Consider the following 18,503-nt stretch of genomic DNA (forward strand, 5'->3'; position numbering starts at 1 on the left):
CACTGGCAGCTGGTGGTGTGTGTCTGCCTGGTGAAAGCGTGCACAGATAGCTAGTAGTGGGTGTGCATGATGGAAGCATGCACTATGAGTGGACAGTGGCCGCTCATTAGCATGATAGGAGAGCGGATTGAGCGTGGGCCATTGGTTTCTGCGGCATACATTTGTGTACAAATCGCATGTCACGTGTTGGAATCCTGACAGTGCACCTCAACCATTCATCCTCCCGAGGTCGATAAAAGAAATGCCACGAGATTAGTGACGACACACTGGGCCCTAGCGCCTCAGCACTCTTAAGAAAGCGCTGATTTTCGGCACCCGTGTTACTGATGGAGTGAACCTCCTGTCCTCATTAGATGCAGTGGTGTCAGGATTTGAGGACTTCAATGTATAAAGAATGGTTTAAAACCCTACATTATTGCAGGTCGTCTTGCCCGTTCTTACCATCCTCCGTCTCTGGATTTGTTGTTCGTCATGTACTGCCTGCTGTTGGGTTGTAAATCGGGATATGGTTGGCTCTCTGTGGGAAATGAAAGCCTGTGCAGTGTATTCATAATCAGATTTTTGAAACCATTCATGCCATAGCAGAACTTTTCGTTTCTTAACTGTTGTCGTGCCTGGCATTTGTTCTTTCTTTCTGCATAACATGATTGGAATTATGACCCGCTAGGCTGCTTTTGTTTCCACTTTTGCTTAATTTATGATAAAAAAGTCTGTTCACTACAAAAAAAATAACGCTGAGTGGACAGTGGCCGCTCATTAGCATGATAGGAGAGTGGATTGAGCGTGGCCCATTGGTTTCTGCGGCATACATTTGTGTACAAATCGCATGTCACGGGTTGGAATACTGACAGTGCACCTCAACCATTCATCCTCCAGAGGTCGATAAAAGAAATGCCACGAGATTAGTGATGACACACTGGGCCCTAGTGCCTCAGCACTTTTATGAAAGCGCTGATTTTCGGCACCCGTGTTACTGATGGAGTGAACCTCCTGCAGAGATTCTTCACAGGGGAGGGGGAGTTTTTTTTAGGGGTGCCGAGGTCTCGAGGATGGAGTCGATTAGAGTCTGCTCTGCTCACATACCGCCCCTGCTCCTCGCATCATCGAGGCCGTGCTGAGAGTTTGTATGATACATTTGTGAACAAATCGCATGTCACGTGTTGGAATCCTGACAGTGCACCTCAACTATTCATCCTCCTGAGGTCGATAAAAGAAATGACACGAGATTAGTGAAGACACACTGGGCCCTAGCGCCTCAGCACTCTTAAGAAAGCGCTGATTTTCGGCACCCGTGTTACTGATGGAGTTTTTTTTTTGGGGTGCCGAGGTCTCGAGGATGGAGTCGATTAGAGTCTGCTCTGCTCACATACCCCCCTGCTCCTCGCATCATCGAGGCCGTGCTGAAAGTTTGTATGACAGATGGACAGGGGAGAGATAATGGGCACTGTTGGAGCGTGGTAGTGAGGCAATTCATGTAAAGGAAGGGGGAGAATGTAGGGGAACGCCTAAAAAGATTGTTGCACCAGGCGCCACCAGCACTAACGCCAGTCCTGCATGAAGCCAACCACTGACAGCAGAGAGAACAAGCCAGCAACAAAAATAACAAGTCAGGTATTGAACAAGCAGCACCCAAACACCTCTGTAGGGAACCATTGGCGTCACTCAGCCGTGTCCGGCATTGTCTGCTTCGTGACGGAAAGCCAAGTTCAGCGTGATGCCACGGAGTGCTAGCGGAAGTCAGGCAGCCTTCGTTGGGACGTGGGCGGGGCCTGCAAAGAAACAGGAAGGAACTGCCGGGAGAACGTCCTGGAACCCTGCACGCTGAATGCTGGCTGCCGAGGGACACGCGGAAAGAGCCTGGTGAGGGGGGAGGGGGGAGGGTGTACGCGCGTGTCTGTGTGTGTTCGAGTGTGTCTGTGCGTGTGTCTGTGTGCGCGTGTGTCTGTTTAAGGGGGGGTGCGTGTGTGTATGCAGTGTGTGCGCGTGAGCGGGAGGGATGTGCGTGTGTGTGTGTGTGTGTGTGGTGTGTCTGTGTGCGCGGGTGTGTGTCTGTGTTCTCGGCTTCCTGGCAATCTGAGGCAGGGGATGTGCACGGCGCCGGGGTGCGCGCCCACGAGGTGCAATCGGCGCGCATGTCCGAACCATGTGTCAGATTCCCAGGAAACTGAAAACAATAGTTGGCGAGCTAGACCGCATGCTACGCATGCGCAACTCTAGCTCGCCCTAAAAATTAAAAGGCATTGTCATTTACAATACCAAAAGCAACACCAATTGCATTGCAGAGCGCAGTGTCTGAAGACGGCGCCGTGCTTATTAAAGTTAAAATAAGGAAAGAAACACAAGCGGTGGCATAAAGTAATCAAAATAAAGCTGACGAAATTCTTCTTCACAAGCAAATGCTGCATTTAAATGACCTGAATCCTCAACTCCCTGATGGGGCCGCCTCAGCCTGTGGTGGGCCTCCCCCCCCAGCCTTGGTCTAGGGCAGGGTAGAATGTCAGATAGAAGACGGGGAAAAAAAGTTAAAAAGAATGGGCTAGAGTTCTTTCACCCGTATATCTAGTGTAACCGCTCTCGATGTCGGCCACACACCGCTGTGTTCGGCAAGTTTGACCAGCCGGGTCCCAAGTACCAAACTCTGACGGGGTCTGCGCCTCCCTCAGGGGACCGGCTTCCTCCTTAAGACATTAATTAAGCTGGGCGTGCTCTGCCCACTTCCGGAAGCTCTTTTAATTCAATATGTGTTCATTCACATGACTTCGTATGAACGTCCTCCCGGAGGGCAGCCCGGTCACCCGTCTCTTGAGCACCGCGAGGAGAAACGGGTCACACTGCTGACAGACAGCCTTTATCGCCAACAGACTCCAATACCGCGAACAACTGTTTACCAGAACACTACCCCCAAGCCCTATTGAGTGGGTGAGAAGGACTGGACCTGCACATCTTGAAAATAGAGTGACTCCAAAGGCTAGTTGGCTTGCCGCTTGATCGAAAGCCTCTGGGACCTAACAGGCTTCCAACAACCTTGCAACGGGATTCTGCAATCTGTGAGTCTACCCTGCTGTAGCCGGGGTGTGGCTTCTCGCCCTATTGAGGGGCGCCCTATAACGTTGTGTGACCCCCCCCTCTTGTCTCCACAGCCTCTTCCTACCCCGGGATGGACACCTGCTGAAAGGTACAGCTGTGACGAAGAGGACGAGGTAGGATGGGGTCCCTTTAAATGGACGGACACCTTCAGCGAGGAGGCGGAGTCGGGCGAGCCCGTAAATAGCAGCCTCAACATGCCGCAGGTGTGTTATTTCACCGGAGGAGCGGACAGAGTGCAGGAGAGCGGAGAGGCGGGAAGCAGTGTAGCAGAGCGGAGCGTTGGAGAGAGCGGAGTCGGAGAGGAGGCTTGGAGGAGAGAACAGCGTTGGCGGAGTGAAGAGACCATCGCTGAGAGGGAAGAAGATCTCGACCGGAGTGTTTGGGACCCCGAGTCTACGGATCAAGCACAAGTGGCGAGACCTCACGAAGTGGACACGGAGAGAGAAGACACCCGACAGACAGGAGCTGGAAAGCCGGGAGGCCAACCCCACGAGCCGCCCAGCCGTGCGCCAGGAGGTGTACGGCTAGCTGAGGTACGGGAGCGGGTCCTGGGGTGGTGGAGGCACAAAGGCAGACGCCTGACCTAGCAGGGCATTACCTAGCGATAATCCGTCCCTCCGAGTAGCGTAGCACTGTATTTGCACAATCACCGACCCTGAGTTTACTGCACCGTGTGTACCCTTCACTGCCCTCACTCCCCTGTCCTCTCAACCGAATTGCCACAACCCTGAGCACTTACTTTGCCTCTCTTTTCTTTTGCCTTCTCGGTGACCGGCGAGGGCGTGCACTACGGAGCCTCCGGAGCCCAGCACCAGCCGGAGGAGGAGCCCCGTCAGGAGGAAAGAGGAGGGCGTGCTCCGCAAGAGCCGACAAGAGAGAAGCCGATCTCCGAGGAAGAGCGACTCGAGGAAGAAGTGTACAGATGACTTATTGTTGAGAATAAATACAACTACCACAAAAACACGTATTCTGCCCATTCCTCGTCCCGCAACTACACCTGCCAAACGGCGCCACCCCAGTCCGGGACCCTTGGGAGTGGGCCGAAGGTGTTTGATAGCGGAACCGACGCATGTTCTCTGCTGAGCGACATATTTCCAAGCAGAACCGACGCATCTCTTGAGCTGAGCAACACATCCTCGAGCAGAACCAATGCATAGCCATTGCGGAGTGGATTGGACCTATTGCACAGACCCACATCGTCCACTGCAGCCCTCAAAACACAGGCATCGCCCCCGACAGCGAGGCATATTTACATTCAAGGTCCTCGCATCTCTCATCAACAGTGGCTCCAGACTCCGCACCACAGATCCTCGGAACCGACGCATCACTAGCTGCTCGCCCTATTCCCGACACTGGACTTCGCATCATAAGCCCCGTCGAGGGCATCCTCAACAAAGATGTAACAGGACCTCTTGCTACATCTCGGAACCAACCTTCCATTTCGAATTGATATAATAAACCTTTTGCCAGGCCCAAACCTTCCTTTTTAATACATTGCCTGCACAGCGCATGTTTGACACAGATCCACACAACACTCAGCAACCAGGATTGAAGTTACTTTGTTGAGCAGGCCCAACTGGGTCCCTGTAGCTGGCCCGCTCTCCATCACTGTCGGCCTGAACTTGTGAATTTGTCCCGGCCCGGAGCGACTACATATCCCCAATTGGAAGCTTTATGCCGTTATTTTTGCACTATAACCTTTTTTTATTCAATATCTCCAGTTTCTTGTAACTGGATTTTTGTCATTTTGGTATGGTTTTATTTATTAAACTATGCTATATTTTTCTAACTTGGCATAGGATACTTTTAGTGTGCTGTTTTCACAGTTTTTCTTTTTGAAATGTTCCACAAATACTTAACACTTTGCCTGTAAATTAAGCCTGACTGCTCTGTGCCAAGCTACCAGGAGGTTGGGCACTGGTTAATTTGGGGTTTGCTTGTGCCTTACCCTAACTAGGTTTGTGGTTGCTGCTTGACCAGGGCTCACACCCCAGTCAACCAGTAACCAAATTTCTAACAACAACTAAGATAGTTGACCATTCCTTTACAGAGAGGACTGCCCAGCAGCAAGCTCGAAATAGGTAGACTTTTTCAAAGTATTGAGATTGATGAATACGATAGCAATGTACACCCTGATGTATGCACGCATTGCAGTGGCAGTACCAATAAATGCAATATCGATGTACTCTGTAATATATTCACGCACAATGATGTCAATACCAGTAAATGCAATAACAATTTACGCTGTAACCTATGCCTGCACAGTGATGTCAATACCAGTAAATCCAATGTTGATGTACACTGTAACTTATGCACGCATAATGACTTCAATATCAGTGAATGCAATGTTAATATACGGTGTAACAACTGTACGTATAATGAGAATATCAGTTAATAAAATAATCAATGACCGCCATGTTACACATACACACACTCACAAACTTGTATAGTTGCTGTTCGATTCATCCAAGTTGACCTCCCTATCAACTCCAAATCAGAGATACGTGGTCAGACAAGCCATGCAACCCAATCCCAAGCCTGCAGATTGACAGGTCACAGGTGGAGTTACACTTAGCCCAAAGACAAACACGCACCCCAGGGGAAAACCTGATCGACCCCACAGATCGATCGTCACACCACAAGCAGTACCGAGGAGATGGCCCCAATTAAACATCTTTGGCCAAAGGTGTGCATTCACAAAATACCACAAAGCTAGATGCCACATGTAGTTAGGAACACTCAGCCAATCAGGACACAACATGTACACTGCACTGGGTGATCATGCGCTCACCACACCGGACATCTGGACATTCACACATTGGCCCACACTAGCTCTCCCCAACGTCAAGAGCCATCTGTGTCCCACTTATCAGATGGTTGTACCTGTTGTTCATGACTATGATGCTTTTCAAAGAATGTTGTAGTGTTTTATTGTACCCACAAAATGTATATATGTGCGGCCAAAACTTCTGTATACGGAGACTAACTTCAGGCGCGCCTCTGTCGATACTATCATGGCTGCGAGTTTAACTAAACCAATGTATTCCTGTTTTGCCAAATGCCTCTGGTCTTTTCATTTATTTAAGGTAAATTCATATTTGAGCAACATTTTGTTGAGTCAGATAGGAGAGATTGGTTTATCGAGCCCGACAGCAACCGAACGAAGGACCCAGGCCCGAACGGATTCACATCTGCGCAGCAAGATCGGAGAGCAGGCGCCACTTGCTGAATCCACGAAGTGGAGGTCCGTCCGGAGACAGCAGTCAGAGGGACAGCAGTACGGAGACAGCAGCCACAGGATAATGGACTATATCTGATCCCTTGTCTGTGGCGTATGGCAAACTAGGACAAGTGCGTAGATCACTTTTGCTTTTTCCCCAGTCAGCTAGCTAGAGAAGGTGAAGGAAGCTACAATTTCTTTTAGCATGAACCGTTGAGGGGGACACAACCGATACACCCTTGGCCCCTGGTGTGTTATATAGAGTAACCACTTGAATCCTATTTTTTAATTAAAGGGAGTTATCTTACAAACTGTTGGTTTCTGAACACTGGGGGTTCTTGAAAGAAGGGATGGGTGGACTTTCTCGTTTGGACCGCTGGGCGTCAGGCAGTCGGTACGCACAACACCTGGGTGTACCATATGGCCTAATTCAGATGTTAGAGAAAAACTCGGATCTTGCTGAATAAGTTATAGCTTGTTTCTGGCCACAGAGGGCCGATAGTAGTCAACTGTACCTTTTTTCTGTCCGCACAAATCCTTGCTATTTTTGTCCGCCAAGCCGATATTGATAGACTATCGAGCTCTCCTAGCTCCATGTGTTGCACAGAGTATCCCTCCACTCAGGCTGAAGGCGCTGGGAGGGAAATAGTTTTTTTTAACAAGGTCACCATTTTTTCAGTCAAATCTTTTCTTTTCTAGTCTCAGATTTTTCCATTTCATGCATTATTCAGGTCGTGGTGCGGTTGAAATTTTGCAAATTGGGCTTCATGTTTAAATGTTGTGTCATGTTAGTACGTTTATGCAGTTTTCCCTACAATTAGAGTGGAATTTGTAATAATTTAAAATCTCAAGACTATAAAAACATGTACCTAATCCATCATGAAGACTACACTCTACCATATGCAAGCTAGGTTCCCCATAAAGGCACAGAAATTAGGAACACATTGCAGAGAGTTGCAGGCCCATACCAAAGCATATGCATTCCCCTAGCTTGACGAGAGAATATTCAATACCAACATCACAGAGCACACAAACACACATACAAGTCAAAAGAGGGCTAAACGAGAGGTCCTACTTGAACTATGTGCCAACTTCAAGATGGCCCCAGCTGATAAGACTATCTCTGAGCCTGTAAGTGAGGCCTCTGCACCTCCCCCAATGTACACCGGCAGGGATGTTCTCTGGCTGATGCCAGCCATCCCAGTCGCCCCTGCGCTGGGTTACACCAATCCCTGGGGTCGAGGAGAGTGGTGTTCCTCCCCCGGGGCAGCAAGCAACCAGAGGGGGGGTGGGGTTGGGGAGGTTAATCACCAGGCCAACCAGTCCAGACGAAGGCAGCCCTGGCTCAGTCTAGTGCCAGGCTCCTTTGGGGTTCAACTCCCCACACATTGGTTGCGACTCATAATGTCTGAGCATAACGTGCTCCTAACCAACCTATGGGACAACCTAAGGTCAGAGAGAAGTTTGTGGCCGTCCTAGGAGGTGATTCCACCAGTGGAGGGACAGACAGGGGCCCCAGTCCTCCAAAATCGGCCTCCGAAGTGGGAGCCGTGGGCTAGACTCCCCAGTGGTATGCCAATGGTATGGAGGAAGCATCAGGGAGAGAGTTTGAGGCCAAGACATGACCTAGAAGAACAGAACGCAGCACTGAGCGAAGGAGGCAGCCCAGGTGGGAATTAGAGGAGAGATGCGAGTTAAGGATAGAAAGAGAAAGAGCTTTCGCCTTGGAAACCCAGCAGGGAGGGGAACCAACTCCCTCTCCCCCAGAGGAAGGCCCTGGGCCCCACATGGGGATGAGGCCGAGGAACAGTCAGAAGGAAGGCCCTAACAGAAGCACACAAACCACCTGGGAGTCAGCGCAGGAAAGGGCTGAGAAGGAAATAAGTAGTCTGGATCGCCCGACTGAAACACAACTGAGACACAGAAGGAGCAGGATGCACCTTTAAGTGCACACTAAGACGTCCACCGCTCCCCCCGAATAAGCTAGACAGGCAGACCAACCCCTAGAGAGATAGTGTCCAGAGAAGAGGGTGAGGCATTTGCGTGGCCTTTCTGCCATCTACTGGCCCACTGGTATGAAAGGACGGGCCTGTATAATCGCCCCTGGCCGGAGGAGGGATCCTTTGAATCAGAGGATATGGCTATTGCGGAGGACTGCATTCGGCATGGAAGGGGGGGGAAATCAAAGATGGAACTACTACTACCTGCAGGAATGCCTGAGACGATGGAGGTGTTACATCGGGGAGAAACCAATGGAGCAGCCTGTGCCAGAATTTGTCCACTATCGAAGAAATGTGTACCAGGGACCATCTACGTGCCATGGGCACAGATGGACAAAGAAGGGCTCAGAAACAAACTGGCCCCATTGATGGATGGGGCATGTAAGTGGATTTCGTGTTTCAAGATAAACACAGCAGGAATAAACTTAGCCCTAGGCGACATCAAAAGTCTGCTCAGCAGTCTCATTGGGGAGAAGACAGACACAGTGTTTTCTCAAGCCCGCAGTCACGCTGATCAACACCAAGCATGACAGGGCGCATTAAACTCATTTAGACACCAAATTTGGACAAACCTTAAGGAGATATTCCCAGACCGCCCAAACATAGGAGGATTGATGGCAGAAAGTAGACAGATTCCAGACACCCCCACAGGGTATGTTAGCCTGTATACCAGCTAGCTCACAGTGCCATTTTAAACTCTTACCAAGGAGAGAATCGTTTTTGGCAACTATCGAACATGACAACTCACTCCCGTAACAGATTTCCTAGATAGAATGAGAGAACCATGAGGACAAGAGACAGGACAGCCCTGGGCCAACACGGGTCCCCAGGTTGCATTCTTTTACAACATCCTCAAAAAGGGACTACCCACTGATATCCAAACTGGACTAGATGGCGTAGTGGGGTTAGACATCAAACCCTGGAAGGAGATACAGGCCCACATATTGCATTATTACTGGAAGAAAGAGAAGACCACTCTAGAGGGGGCGGTTTTGGCTGGTAGCGTACAGATGGCACCAGTCTTAAAGGGAGCTCCGCCTCCTCATCCTAGAGGATATCTGCCCAATCCTAGCAGCAGACACCAGGGTGGCTTGCCACAGACCAGCCTTGTGGAATTATTATTATTATTATATTTATTTTTATAGAGCGCACAGCTACCCTGAGGTTTCCCGGCGCTAAAGACATAAAGAGCAAACATACAGAAGGGGACAGTGGGCTATTGAAAACAAAGTTATTGGTTAAACAATATGCAACTATTGTTACAGGCCAGGTCGTACGGTCAATCGATATCGCCTGAAAGCATACCACAAACAAAAAGGCATAATCTCAGGACAGCACACATAGAATACCCATCCACAAAATCAAGCTCAAAGCAATACCATTGCAGCTTCTAATCACCCCCAGGGAAATTAGGCAACAGGTGCCCAGCCACAGCAGGGATTGAATGGTTGGCTGATCGCATGGCAACTTTCACCGCAGATAGGGAGACCAGCCCAGTCCAGCAAGGGCAGGGGCCACAGCAGGGAGCAGTAACTGTTTGTGGAGGCAACGCATGTACATAATCACAAAATATTAACACACAGTAGCACCAGATCACCCCCAACAGGATGTATCCCCCTCACACCATCATGCAGACACATTGCCTTACCTACATCCACAACAGTTGTGTAGGCCGCCAAATGCTAGTTCAATCGGTAGGCCACGCCATAATTCACCATTCAGGTGCCCATAGGGGTCTAGAGCACCCTTTGCTGTTGGTCACCCAGGGCGTGGCTTGCTGACCACACCCCGGGGGAAGTAAAGTCTGATGAAGGAGCAGGGAAGCACCCCAGTTGGTGCATAAAAGCGGGCCCCCAGGACTGCTTACCCAACCCAAGACTGCTCACCCAAGTCCAACTTTGGGCGTGATATGTATGTCTCACCAACTTCAGGGAATATCACCAAGTGGAGGCCCTCCTTTAGTTCCAAAACGAGGCAAATGCTCTGGTGTCAGGAGCCGGGTTCCTCACATGCGTAAGGCAAAGATGTCCGCAAAACTCCAAAGAAACCACAATCACATGACCCGAGTCTGTAGTAGAAAATCCATTGAGTCCATTAACATCCAACATGGGGCTGAGCACGACGAGTCTCAGCGGCACATCAGACCGTACAGGGTCCATGAACGACCCCCTCCGGTATCCCTTGTTAAAAGAAGCAACGCTCAGACTACAGGTAAATGCCCACAGGAACCAGCACGAGGCAGCCTAGAAACAATCAAAAATTCTAAAACCTTCCATAAAGAAGGCATATCCCAATAACCTAACCCAGTTTAGAGAGAATCTCATTGGGTGCCACGTGCAGAGACCAGACAAACACTCACCTGTCAACAGAAAGACTACCAAATAATAAGACTCCTGTTCTTCTTAAAATTACACGCAGCCCATGCAGGTCAAAAGGACACCCTCACACAGACTAAATTAACGCAACGTTTTACAGAGCAGCACACAGATCAAAATACTGTCCCCATCATAGGAAGCAGAAGGGGAAGCAAAATTACAAATTAAACTTAAAACTCGCCATTCCCTAAAAGTGCAACCTTCATGCTCCAGTAAAGCCATAGAATGTAGCCGTATAAAGGAAACCAGGAATTGTTCTAAAAACGAACAATGCATTTTTTCCAAGCTAACAACCCACAGCTCATATCCTACAGGTTGGCAATCTAACCACATGCGCTTCATCATTGCAGCAGCTGCCACATGTTCAGCCGAAGTCTCCAAAAGGACTCCCACAAGCCAACCGCTCAAGAGTGCAGGCTACAAATTGATTGTACAGCTATTTTTTTTTTTTTTACAAGAAACTCTTTTTTGCTCTTCACCAAGACAAGACACCTCTGGACGCCAGGACGACAGACATCTCCCTCGAAGACCATCCTAAAGCCTACAAATGTTTTTTTAAGTTATGTAGCCCAGTATTTGTTTACACATTCTGCTTAGCCGGGGTGATGGCGTGCAGTCAATCCCCGAAATGTGCATAGTCTCATGAAACCCCCTTTGACTTTCTTGCAACATATGCGCAGAGACTTCATGCACCTGACATACACTGGACCCAATGCTAGCCTCCCACATGCACTACACAGCGCGCTCCTACACAACACATGACCACCGTGGGCACTCAAACCATGAACAGGTCACGTTACATATGCTTACTGATAACCCAAGACGTAGGTGCAGACAGACTTTAATTACCCTAAGAGATAGCCCCAGAGAAAGCCAAATGGCTCATCCACCTGTATCTCTGTAGGATAAGGGCAAAGATACAACCCAGTAGAGTAGAACCATATGAAGCAGTAGTAAACATCTTCCGATACGAGGCCAATCCCACAGCACTGTACCTTTTTACTGAACCTAGCGACATTCAACCAGAGTTAGACTGGATGTGCAGACAGGTCACCGTAGGGGAGGACACTGTTTGGCCCCAAGAGTTCATAGAAAAGAGGTTCTCAGAGGTAGCAAAACCACCTCTCCAGTGTGCAAATGGGTCCGCCCCCACTTCTGTCTTTGGTCCCCCGAAGGCCCTCAACATATTTGGAACAGAGTTTTTTAATGACAAATGGATCTCTGGTATGGGATTCCAGTGTAGGGCCATCCACCTCGATAACGCTAGGGGAAATGTGTCATATGAGGAAGGGTCGAACTCCAGCACAGACACCCCATGCCAAGAAATCTGTGAAACAAATAAATAGGTACACATGGTTGGAAGGGAAGGGGCAACCACTAACTGCATGGAAACTTACACAGTATTCTTTGTGTTTCAGAGGCAAAGGGACGAAACCACTCAGGACCAATGTCAACTGTGAATGGGTGTTGCACATACCGAACCTGCAATGGCACGTCCACGCTAATGGATTTTTACAGGCATTGTGGTGACTTTGAGGATTGGTTGTGACACTATCTCACCCATACCAGGCGCACAGCCATTGATTACGTTATTTCCCCCTCTACAAAAATTCTTCCTTTTCAAACTCAATGCTTGATTCGCATGTTTATTCCGGAACCTTGTTCCACATGAATTACTTCAAATTAAATTTGCTTTGTTTAAGCAAATGCATTAACATTTAATTTGAAGTAATTCATGTGGAACAAGGTTCCGGAATAAACATGCGAATCAAGCATTGAGTTTGAAAAGGAAGAATTTTTGTAGAGGGGGAAATAACGTAATCAATGGCTGTGCGCCTGGTATGGTTGAGATAGTGTCACAACCAATCCTCAATAGCTTTGATAGGCTCAGGCAGCCCAGAGTTACCAAGCAGCACGCAAAAGTAGGACAATAACTTTAACAAACAGCAGAATCTCTAATCAAAAACAGGTGTGCTCAAGACCCACCCCAAAATTTCGAATTGTGGTGACTTTGCCTATGTCCAACTTGTTCCCTGATGGTGGGGCCTCTGCACCATCGTAAGCGTACACACCGTGACCCTGGTCAACGCTGGAGAAGATCTGTCTGAGTTGTTCCAACATCGGCTACAAAATAAAACTCATCTGTTGCATCAGGCTCGAAGAAGAACTGCTGATTACTTTGGTTGGGCTCAATACGGAAGAATTCAGACTGTTCACGGACACTCAAATCAATGCAGGAGAGTCCATACAGTTCTTCACCATTCAAACAAAAGCAAATAGCCGCTGGTTACAAATCACCAGGTGGGAAATGTTAAAATGTTCAAAAAGCTTTATGACACTGAACTCGGCTACAATGTTTTCTGGAAGGAATGAGAGCTGTACACCTCATGGTGATGCAACATCCGTATATGTTGGACTTGATGGAGGGTCATCAAGTCCAACATATACAGATGTTGCATCACCATATGGTGTACAGCTCTCATTTCTTCCAGATAAACTCTGATCGAACCCAAAGATAGGTAGTCACACCACAAACACGACCGAGGGGATTGCCTAAATAAAACACGTTTGACCAAAGGGGCGTGTTCCCTAAATACCACAAAGTTAAATGCCACGAGTAGTTAGGAACACTCAGGAAATCAGAACACAACGCACATTGCACGCGGGGTGATCACATGCTCACCACACCGGACATGCCCCCTGGCCCACACTAGCTCTCTCCAAGGTCGAGAGCCATCTGTGTCCCCCTTATCAGACGGTTATACTGGTTGTTTATGATTATGATGCTTTTCAAAGAATGTCGAAGTGTTTTAATACACCTACAAAATGTATATATGTGCGCTCAAAATCTCTATACAATGAGACTGTCTTCAGAAGAGCCTCTGTCAATACTCTCCTGGCAGCTGCATTTAATTAAATCAACTTGATCCTGTTTTGCCAAACACCTCTTGTCTTTTCATTTATTTAAGGTAAATTAATATTGGAGCAACAAAAGAAAGAACAACTATCACTTTCTTGACCTTCTCGACTCAAATAATCTGACATCTTTTTTTTTTTTTACGAAGAAGTAAAAATGCAGCAGGACTGTTGAACATTCCCATTTTTTATACTTCAGTCATTTTAAAAACTCTGGAACATCTGTGACACAAGCACACACCATCATCATGTTTGCTGCTCTTTCTACTTCTAGTGTTGACCTAGCCAGGTGTCCCAAGCAGAGAGAGAAACTATAATGCCCTTTCCTTCTGAGAGATCTGCAAACTAGTGGATTTGGATGAAGATCACACAATACCTAGGTTGCTCTTCCTCTTAAACTCCTGATAAGGGACAAGAGGATTGATTTCTTGGTAGCGGGGTAAAATCGGTGCAATGAGTGCTATCTCTAGAAAAATATGAGAGAACGGTTTGGGAGCCCGCATGCAGTGCAGGACCACAAAAATGCAACAACAAGTCTCAACTCTGAGAATGTCATAACAGTGATGCTTTGATCCCTCAGAAACATCATAGATATCCTAGAACTAACATCAATCCCTTGGTTCCCTGGTGAAGTCCTTACAGGGGTGTGTTATTCCTGCGCTCAGTGGCGACATCCTAATAATGATCTACTAACTTTGAGGATGCCCAACCACAATTATTTCAGCCAATGTAACTCTGACACAACCTGTACATCATGGCTACTAGAAAGGAGTGATGACTACTAATGTACTAAGGATGTTACTATGCTATCATTCTGCAATGTATACTTGTTCCCATGGGGCCACTGTCTCGTTCTTATTTTGCAAAACCAATAAAATATGTTATACATTTAAAAAAAAAAAAAAAAAGGAGCGATGACAACACTAATTCCTAGCCTGTCTTTGTTTAACCCACTGATGCCTATACAGTGCCATCAGCCCTCATCCCAATGCGCATGCGTCCCTAGTGCTGCCCATTCTGCCATCTCTTTTGGCCTTGCATCATACCACTGCCCCCATGCAGAGTGGCATGACAAGTCCAGGATCAAAGGCAGTCAAAAAAGACTAACACACAGGGGATACGGTAAGGGATAGATACCTAAAAGAAAGAAAGTAGGAAGGGGTGGAATCAGTGTATTTACTGGTGCAGAAGGACACTAAAAACCAACAGCAATCTCAGAAATAAGCATTGGCGAAGGCAAGACTCGCTTTAATGTGCCAACATGCAAACACAGATATACACAAATATTGTTTACACGTGCTGCATGCACAAAGTAGGTTTATCACACAGAGGCCTGCCTGATTAGCAAAGCAATGCTGGGGAGAAGAGTAGCAAAAAAAGGACTGCTTTTATATGGAGAAATAATTGAACATGATAAAAAAAAAAAGGGTGACGACTGGATTTACTTTTCAGATGTATAATAAACAGTGCCTCGTGCATTCCAATAAAAGTACTTGTAGGGAAATAGAATGATACACCAAACAGTCAACAGCATGAAGGACAGGGGACTACTCGTCTGGGTAAAGCGAGGCTGACTGTATGGACGTTTTAGCAGGAGCTGTGTAAAACATTTGAATGTAGAACGCAGGGAGGATGCTGGAGGGTGTATACTGAGGGCCAAGAACACCAGAGGAGGTAGAGGATATATACCTAAAGCAAAGGATACAGGGAAGGAGCTGTACATTATATACCATGCCTAAACACACCAGTTGATGCACGTTGCGGCATACACTGCATAAGGAATTAAAGTGAGAAACTGGTAGACATATATCCAGATTGAAGAACCCATGGGAGGGGCTGGGGCAATATACCAAAGGTGAAGAACAAAAGTGAGAAGGTGGTTATATACTCAGGATTAAGAACACAGTGGGAAGGGGGTGACTGGTGGGTATAAACAATGGAAAGTTTTGTCTTTACACCAGCCTTAGTATGAACGCATAGATACCCACCAACCAGGGCACAAGTCAGGTGGAAGAAGTCCAACCACGATATTTAGCAGTTGGACTCTACCCCCATTAGGCTGAGGGATTTTCGTGTCACCTTGTGCACCACTTCAGTTTTTATTTTCTTTAAAGGGTATTGCATCATATAAACTTCTGATGTGACCCCATGTGGTGGGTTTAACCCCAATAGCACCACAGCTATATATATATATATATATATATATATATATCCAGGACATTTTCTGCAGTAAAACTAGATTCAAATGTAATTACATAGATCCCCAGGTCTAACTATGTTGTCAGCTTCAGCCACTTCCAAGCTCAGTTACACATTTATATATAGAAATCATATGAGACTTACTAAAAGTAAAACTGACTTTAAACTTGTTCTATGCTCCCAAAGTTATATGGCCCTCTTCGATCTTTATTATACTCCAGCCAAGATATCTAAATGGGGAGGAGGCAGTGGTCATGGTTGTCCAAGATGTGGTGGAGCAGCAGCCAATGATTTACACATGTTCTTTTCTTGCGCTAAACTGGATTTAGTTTTTCAAGATGTTCAACAATTTAGTAATAGCTCCCTTAAGATTTTGGTGGCGCTGTCTTCTGAATTAGTAATAACTGGGTGTAAAATTGATTGTTTGCTTAACAGATCAGCCTATGATTCCGCCTTTCTATGTATTGCTATGTCGCTAATGAGATTGTGTATAACCTCTGAATGGATTAGCCCGGTTCCCCCTACCTTCATTAATTGGAGAGCAAGGATTCTAGCTCTCCATAATTTGGAATCAGCCATGTTTCAAAGAGGGGGCAAGAGGAGGCGCGAGAAAGGTCTGAAAATATGGGCGCCATTCACACAATGGCTGAACAACTGATTGTCTGAGTCTTTAGACCACAGCGTTTCCATGGGATGCTATATGTTTCTTTTGGTGCGGTATGATTTGCCTGACCCCTGTTTTTCTGTGTTAGTTTTCTCCAAAATTTCTGGAATTATGCTCTTTCGTTCTTTTTATACCCATAGCAAACTATGTATATACTTCTTTTCGGAAATGTTTGCCATGATATATTATTTGTTATGCAGTCTTCAATTAAGTTCTCAAGCTGTTCAATAAAAAATGTTTTAAAATAAAAATAAACTTGTTCTTTTCATGCTTGTGTGTGATACGGCATTAATATATTTAAAAAGCACATATGCTTTTAGGGGGCCACTTAAGATCAAACACTGCAAACGTCATGTCATATTGTCAAATACGTCCCAAATAATTGCCCTTAACATCATATTATTCCCGTTACCACCTTAATGAGCTCTACTTATACATTTCAACGTTGAGAGCACGTAGCTACTCAATAGCTGTATTCATCAATTTCATCTTCTCTTCCAAAGACATTACAATGAATAATTCAACCCATATCATGCCCCTCATGGCCACATGGCATTTCCGTGAGCTCAATTCTGTAAATATGTATTCTATACTTGTATTACCCTAAGTGTACCACCTTTCGTGTTGATAGTCGTGCAGCCTCTTAATATGTATAGTCCACCACGAGCACCTTTAAACTCTCACTCCTTATGTAATTTACTTCGTTCTATTTTAAAGCGCTCCGACACCGCTGTGTAAAGTTCACGCTATATAAAAATGCATAAAATTTAATAAATAAAAAGGCCTCCTAAAACAGTTAATTCTCCATCCAAGAAAAGCGATCTCCCTCTCATATCACCCTCACTGGACAGCCAATAAGTTGTCAAGTATGCGCAGCCGCCTACTCCGAACAGACCTTTACCCAGAAGTTCGGCCGAGCGATCACTCACCTCATCTCTAGTAGAAAAGACCCCATAGGGTAGATTCTGGATGGGGAAATCTGAGTTTTCTTCTACATCGATGAAAGACATTGTGTAATACAGAGGGGGTGAGGTGCAGATGGATGAATGAGGGTGCGTTCCGCAGATCTTAAGGCGCAGGAGCTGTTCCGAAGGGAGCGCAGCACTCTCTACCCACTGTCGAGCACTTCTTGTCCAGGGCTTCGATAACTAATAGGGCGCACCAGACCCCCGTAAAACTAACTGCACATTTTTTTTGTAACAGAAGGTGGCACGGTTGGCCACGCCCCTTCGACTGAGCCAATCAGGAGCGAAGGATCCGTCCCACCCACTGGCTAACTACAACCAGCTGTGTGCGAGGCAGACTTGCCCTCGTGTCCGTGACCGCCTGAAACTCCTCCCATCCCCGGAACTCCGGCCTACAACGTGCCTGACATGGGAATTTAAAAGTGCTGGAGCTCACTATCCCAGAGACTTATTGACTAAAGAGAGCTGTCGGTACAGTATACGCACAGGTACTACATTCCTGCTGAGAATTGCCGGTACTCTTTTAAATTAAAATGCCGTTACTGATGTAGCTAGAGCGGCCGACTTTGAAGCTGGGGAGCCAGGTTCGAATCTGGCGGAAGGCTCAAATATCCTTTGATTCTGTGCCTGCAAATTAATGTGTTGCTCTGTAATGCAATTTGTAAGTGCGCATGTAATACCTTCGGTCGAGTTTGCGCTATATAAAACTGCAAAAAAAAACAAGCATTTACAATGCAATGGTCTCGGCATTATTAAAGGTAGAGCTATTGGCATTACTCATGACTTTTTTTTTTAAAATCATAAATAAATGGCATTGTCATTTACATTGCCAATAGCTTAATCGTTAAATAAATGGCATTGTCATTTGCAATGCCAATAGGTTAATCGCTCGTAAATGCATGACCTATTGCATTTACACACACACAAAGCCACCCACACACATACAGAGACACACACACACCCAGAGCCACACACACACACACGCAGAGCCACACACACACAGAGCCACACACACACACACACCCAGAGCCACACACACACACACACACAGAGCCACACATACACACAGACAGACCT

At 46.8% G+C, this 18,503-nt stretch overlaps 1 protein-coding gene across 1 annotated transcript in view; it reads right to left on the reverse strand.

Moving 5' to 3' along the window:
• The window catches only part of FAH (fumarylacetoacetate hydrolase), a 183,846-nt gene extending 166,174 nt beyond the window's left edge, over window positions 1–17,672 (reverse strand). Inside the window, exon 1 of the mRNA XM_078682934.1 lies at window positions 17,391–17,672. Coding sequence (XP_078539060.1) covers window positions 17,391–17,471 — 81 coding nt within the window. The 5' untranslated portion in view covers window positions 17,472–17,672. The remainder of the gene's footprint in view (window positions 1–17,390) is intronic.
• Between the last annotated feature and the right edge of the window lie 831 nt (window positions 17,673–18,503).

This window comes from Lissotriton helveticus, chromosome 3_1, assembly GCF_964261635.1.
Source record: "Lissotriton helveticus chromosome 3_1, aLisHel1.1, whole genome shotgun sequence".
NCBI lineage: Eukaryota > Metazoa > Chordata > Amphibia > Caudata > Salamandridae > Lissotriton > Lissotriton helveticus.